General features: G+C 41.1%; 1 protein-coding gene across 1 annotated transcript; it reads left to right on the plus strand.

Annotated features, from left to right (window-relative positions):
• The first annotated feature begins 670 nt into the window (after nucleotides 1-670).
• On the plus strand, nucleotides 671-3,469 carry LOC124015897 (5-demethoxyubiquinone hydroxylase, mitochondrial-like). The gene is made up of 6 exons (XM_046331382.1): nucleotides 671-861; nucleotides 1,221-1,402; nucleotides 1,646-1,760; nucleotides 2,034-2,173; nucleotides 2,608-2,676; nucleotides 3,209-3,469. Exons 1-6 carry the CDS (start codon nucleotides 768-770, stop codon nucleotides 3,284-3,286), a joined length of 678 nt encoding a protein of 225 aa, XP_046187338.1. The 5' UTR covers nucleotides 671-767; the 3' UTR covers nucleotides 3,287-3,469.
• Nucleotides 3,470-6,353: the final 2,884 nt, after the last annotated feature.

Genomic DNA, 6,353 nt, shown 5'->3' on the forward strand with positions numbered 1-6,353 from the left:
ACCACAGGTGGACTCCAATCAAGCTATAGAAACATCTGTAGGATGATCAATGGAAACAGGATGCACCTGAGCTCAATTTCAACACTCATAGCAAAGGATCTGAATAGGTATGTAAATAAGGTATTTCTGTTTTACTTTTTTTTAAAATAATTAATAATTGTAATTATTCGCCTACCTCCTCATGCCTTTTGCACACATTGTATATAGACTCCCCTTTTTTCTACTGTGTTATTGACTTGTTAATTGTTTACTCCATGTGTAACTCTGTGTTGTCTGTTCACACTGCTATGCTTTATCTTGGCCAGGTCGCAGTTGCAAATGAGAACTTGTTCTCAACTAGCCTACCTGGTTAAATAAAGGTGAAATAAAAATATATACAAAAAATACAAAAAATTGCAAACATTTCTAAAAAACTGTTTTTGCTTTGTCATTATGGGGTATTGTGTGTAGATTGATGAGGTCAAACATGCATTTAATCCAGTTTAGAATAAGGCTGTAACGTAACAAAATGTTTAAAAAGTCAAGTGGTCTGAATACTTTTCAAATGCACTGTATATAACAATGTAGAGTTAATATAAACCGTGATTGACCACACATGCCAGGACAGTAGGTGGCAGCATGCACCTTAAACCTTTATTTGCGGGCCGGTATTAAACCATAGAAGATGTTACGTCATTTGACTGCGCCATCTCCACAAGCAGGCACATTTCAATGACAACCTGCATATGTAACATATATTAATTACAGAATAATAGAGCCACATAACAATGCAACGAGCCGTTTTCGCACACATTGCATTGCATGACTGGACGCATGTTTTCAGTCCTTTGAGGATACGACAATGTTGTTTGAAGCACAGAGGTAGGCACTCAATGCTGTTTAGCTAGCTACAATGCTAAAAACAAGTCTGCTCAGTGTTCATACATGAATGCTGACCTACGAATATATCATTTGTCAGTGGTCAGTTTCTGTCTTGCTTGCATCCTCATAGCAGCTCAAGTGAGCTTTGCAGCTAGAGCTAGTTATTAGCTAACGTTAACTAACCTCGCTGGCAATTTCACATTTAGTTTTCATGGTGCTTTTGGAAGGTGTGAGACGCTTCAGTCGTTATAGCTAACAGTTATGTTGATCTGCAGAAAAACATGTAATGCAGGTGACATGTTCGACTGCAAAGTAAAATAGCTACATATTTTAATAAACTTTTTTCGTCCTGTTTGAAGCACTACCAGTACAGCTCAATTCTCGGGCATACAGTGTGATACCGCCCCCGCGCGACGAAGCAGAGAAGGCTCTGCTGCACAGTATGTTGCGGGTGGACCACGCAGGGGAATACGGTGCCAACCGCATCTACGCCGGCCAGATGGCAGTGTTGGGAAGGTCACAGACAGGACCGCTTATTCAGGTATAAGTAGTCTGCATTACAGATGTAGCTACTTTTCTTACATTCTTGCAGACGACAATAGCCTAACTACTTGTTTTGGTTTTTAGATGATTGGCTACCATTCCAGTATCCCCAAAGTTAACTTTATGGCAACAATTAAAGTGAATGGATGTAATCATGTTGTCAGTGCTTGGTGACCCACAAAAACAAAATGTTGACATTCCAGCATCCTCAATTATATATTCATTTTCACTATGCTTCAAGGAAATGTGGGATCAAGAGAAGAAGCATCTTGCCAAATTCAATGAGATTCTTGCAGAGAACAGAGTTCGCCCAACGTTGCTGTTGCCCCTCTGGAACGTTGCAGGTTTTTTACTTGGTAAGGAACAAGGCTTCACTCCATACAGTCAACAGTTGTCACATATGCCTGACAAATAAACAAAGGGAATGGATGTATATTTTACATTCTAAAATAAGTAGCCTAGATTTAATGACTTAAAATGGGTCTGTAGGTAAGTACTTAAAAAGTGCCATTGTAATGAACACTTACACTGTGTCTGTGAGTTCTGTTGCAATGAGACAATAATCCAATACAACAGTATGATACATATGGCACTCGGGGGATAGACCATATTCTGTTGTGTCCCCGCAGGAGCGGGCACCGCTCTACTGGGTAAAGAAGGGGCCATGGCCTGTACTGTGGCTGTGGAGGAGAGCATCTCAGAGCACTACAACAGCCAGATCAGAGCCCTCATGGAGGAGGACCCAGACAGATACGTAGAGCTGTTAAAAGTAAGATAATGAACCATCCCTCGTACCATGGGCCCTGAAGTTTTTCCTGACCAGGAACATCTCTGGGCTCTATCAAGAAAAACTCTGTGCCCCAGCTAGGGCTCTTACTTGGTTTACAGTAGCTTCTATAGCCACAAAGTCAGATTCCACAGCCAAAAAGGCCAAATGTAGGCTTTTTGGTCTTTCATTTAAGGTTAGGCATAAGGTTAGCAGTGTGGTTAGGGTAAGTTTTAAAATCAGATTTCAAGAAGAGAAATTGTAGAAATGGGTGGGATTTATGACTTTGTGGCTATAGTAGCTAGTGAGGACCCTCATACTTTCCTGGTCAGGTAAAACCCTACCCCTATAATTTACTAATGCATACTGTACTTTGTCTTGAGTGTTTGTTGTCTTGATTTCTGAGAAGTGAATGTGGCCATTTATTTTCCATACAGTTAATAAAGGAATTCCGAGATGATGAGATGGAACATCATGATACAGGACTGGAGCACGATGCTGAATCTGTAAGCCCACTTTGATCTTTAGGTTTTCCTCTATTTAATCCTTTGGTTAAGCTTCTGTTGTTACGCTGTTATTGACAACAGCTATGGCTGGTGGAGTGAACCTTTAATTGAGTTCAGTTCTAATAATAAGGAATCATCATTTGTTACATTTCTAAAGTGCTTTCCATAGAATCTCAAAGTGCCTTGAGCAAAAATCAAGCAAGCAATATATATTGATCGGTCAATAATGATGTTATTGTGTTATGTTGTTGCATGGTGATGTCTCAGTGTTTCCCAGTCTTTTTATGTTGTGGTTTATTGTCCCTGGATCATTATGGGTTTTCCTTTAAATTTATTCCATGAAAACAAGGAAGGGATTCTGTCTCATTATCTCCCACTCAAATGCTTTGATTCCTCCAAAAGTGGGTCATGGTGGGAAAGAGTGCATGCGGCTTGGGAGCACTGTGGTGTTACATTCCTTCACTGCATACTGTCAAACATCATATGCTTTGAACTCTTCTGATAAAGGTTTTCTTGTTTTCTTTTGTTTCAGCTACCCGGATACAATCTATTGAAGAGTGCAATACAACTTGGCTGCACAGCCGCAATATTTGTGTCTCAGCGCCTATAAAGTAATAATTAATTCAGTTTCTCAAAGATGGTTTTCTAAAAAATATAATGATTTAAGTGATGTAAATGGATATGTAAATTGTATTAGTAAAGTGAACCTGGCTACTTTATACAATGTAATAGTCAGTGCACTTTTTCAAAAAAGGACTCCCATTAAAAATAGTTGTTATTTGTCCAATTGTAACCTAGATGTTGTCATTTACTTCAACGCTAGCACTAGCAGCCAAACCATATAGGTACCAGCTCAATGCTGAAACTTCTCTGAGTTGGCATCCTAGAATAAGCAAGTTGTCAAAGAGATGTTGGTGTAATTCTACCCTCTGTCTGGTTTAGGTGATGGGGATAGTGTGTTATTCTGCTATGCTAAGGTATTGTGGTCATCACTGACAGACCTTCCTTATCAAGTTTATTTTGTAACATCATTTATACTAAGTAATGTACTACATACTGTAATTACCTATCTGTCAGGTTTAATTGTTTGAATGATTAATCACCTTTCCACTGCACCCCCCCATGCCTTTGTTATTCCCCGAAAGATAAATATCTAACATATCTCTACCGAGGACATATCGATATTGTCATTGTTATGCCATCACCATACCTTTCAACAAACTATCCTCTTTCACACATTATGTGTCATAAATCACAATGAACAATGGCTTGTCAGTCCAGTTGAATGGTTAAGCCTCTTACACAGCTGTTCCAGTACATTAGATCGGAGTGAAAGAAGGATTGACAACTGACGGGTGCTGGCAGGGGGATCTAGCTAATCTATGCCGTTCAGCGCTGCAGAGTTCAGTTTACTCCCCAGAGACCCCTGTATTGACTATAGGGATTGAAGTGTCCTTATAGTATGTTCTGTACTGACCTAATGCCTGAGATTTGCCCTAGCCACTTCCGATGCAGGCTATAGTCCACATCAGTTAGCACAGAGAGACGTAATGACCTTCATTCCACATGCAATGTCTACGACAGAATGTAAAGTAGCAAAGAGAGAATACAAAGTAGCTGCGTTGTTGTTGGTGTAACAAAGAGGGTTTAAAGGAACAGTGTGAGATCATGTTTTTGACGTATATTATTCTTCGACAGTACCGATCCTACTTTGGCTCTGTGCCTTGTATGCGAGGGTGCCTCTGGCATCCAAGCCACAGCCCACTTATGTGTTTTCTGCCCCTGCCGGCCCATGAACGGCCTGCCGAACTGTTGCCACCCCCAACCAAGGCCCATGAACAGCCCACTGAACTGTTTTCTGCCCCAATGTCGAGAGACGTGCTTTTGTCTTGACATGAGACTACTGTAGATGTCTGAAGAAATCTGACAAACTTTCATTTGGAAGTGTAACGTCCCTTTAAACTTCACTAGGCATTATGTGTATGTGTGTGTCAGTGTGTGTTTCGCCACCTGTACCCCAGCTGTTTTCTGCCCCTACCGGCCCACTAAGGAGTCATTTCTCACTGGGGCCAGGCTGCTGGTTCTCAGGCAGGGAGTTATTTTCCCCAGCATGAGTTCAGAGGAGTTTTTTTTAGATGGGGTGGGTTTACGTATCGGACCTGACCCTAAAGGTTAACATGCTGTAACTGTGCTCCTTTTGTGCCCTCTGCCTTAAAAATAGCCCCTCCCCCCACATGTAAATCACAGAGCGGGCCGGCTGGCACACACCCCAAGATGGACAAAACTACTCAAACGTATTACGAGTCCTATACCGGGAACACTTTGTTTAAACTTTACCCATCCACCCGGCGTACTATTAGCAGTCCGCGATGACTTATGACGACACAAACAGAGACACGCATGTATGTACAGTTGAAGTTGTAAGTTTACATACACCTTAGCCAAAACCATTTACACTCAGTTTTTCACAATTATTTAGTCCTAGTAAAAAATCCCTGTCTTTGGTCAGTTAAAATCACCACATGTGAAATGTCAGAATAATAGTAGAGATAATTATTTATTTCAGATTTCATTTCTTTCATCACATTCCCAGTGGGTCAGAAGATTACATAGACTCAATTAGTATTTGGTAGCATAGCATTTAAATTGTTTATCTTGGATCAAATGTTTTGAGTGGCCTTCCAAAAGCTTCCCACAAAGTTGGGTGAATTTTGGCTCATTTCTCCTGACAGAGTTGCTGTAACTGAGTCAGGTTTGTAGACCTCCTTGCTCGCACACGCTTTTTCAGTTCTGCCCACAAATTTTCTACAGGATTGAGGTCAGGGCTTTGTGATGGCCACTCCAATACCTTGACTTTGTTGTCCTTAAGCAATTTTGCCACAACTTTGGAAGTATGCTTGGGGTCATTGTCCATTTGGAAGACCCATTTGCGACCAAGCTTTAACTTCCTGACTGATGTCTTGAGATGTTGCTTGAATATATCACATAATTGTCCATCATGATGCCACCTATTTTGTGAAGTGCACCAGTCCCTCCTGCAGCAAAGCAACCCCACAACATGATGCTGCCACCCCTATGCTTGATGGCTGGGATGGTGTTCTTTGGCTTGCAAGCCTCCCCCTTTTTCCTCCAAACATAACGATGGTCATTATGGCCAACAGTTCTATTTTTGTTTCATCAGACCAGAGGACATTTCTCCAAGAAGTACGATCTTTTGTCTCCGTGTGCAGTTGCAAACGGAGAAAACGGAGTTGGCTTTTTTATAGAGGTTTTGGAGTAGTGGCTTCTTCCTTGCTGAGCTTTTCAGGTTATGTCGATTTGTTTAACTATGGATATAGATAGTTGTGTACCTGTTTCCTGCAGAATCTTCACAAGGGCCTTTGCTGCTGTTCTGGGATTGATTTCCACTTTTCGCACCAAAGTACGTTCATCTCCAGGAGACAGAACGTGTCTCCTTCCTGAGCGGTATGATGGCTGTGTGGTCCCATGGTGTTTATACTTGCGTACTATTGTTTGTACAGATGAACGTGGTACCTTCAGGCGCTTGGAAATTGTTTCCAAGGATGAACCAGACTACCAGTACATCTCCAATTGACTAAAATGATGTCAATTAGCCTATCAAAAGCTACTAAAGCCATGACATCATTTTCTGGTATTTTCCAAGCTGTTTAAAGACA

Source organism: Oncorhynchus gorbuscha, linkage group LG26, assembly GCF_021184085.1.
Source record: "Oncorhynchus gorbuscha isolate QuinsamMale2020 ecotype Even-year linkage group LG26, OgorEven_v1.0, whole genome shotgun sequence".
NCBI lineage: Eukaryota > Metazoa > Chordata > Actinopteri > Salmoniformes > Salmonidae > Oncorhynchus > Oncorhynchus gorbuscha.

Coding starts and splice junctions, on each gene's coding strand:
- LOC124015897 (XM_046331382.1), top strand. CDS start 768: ATGCAACGAGCCGTTTTCGCACACATTGCATTGCATGACTGGACGCAT. Junction 862..1,220: donor ATGTTGTTTGAAGCACAGAG/GTAGGCACTCAA, acceptor TCCTGTTTGAAG/CACTACCAGTACAGCTCAAT. Junction 2,174..2,607: donor GATACGTAGAGCTGTTAAAA/GTAAGATAATGA, acceptor TTTTCCATACAG/TTAATAAAGGAATTCCGAGA.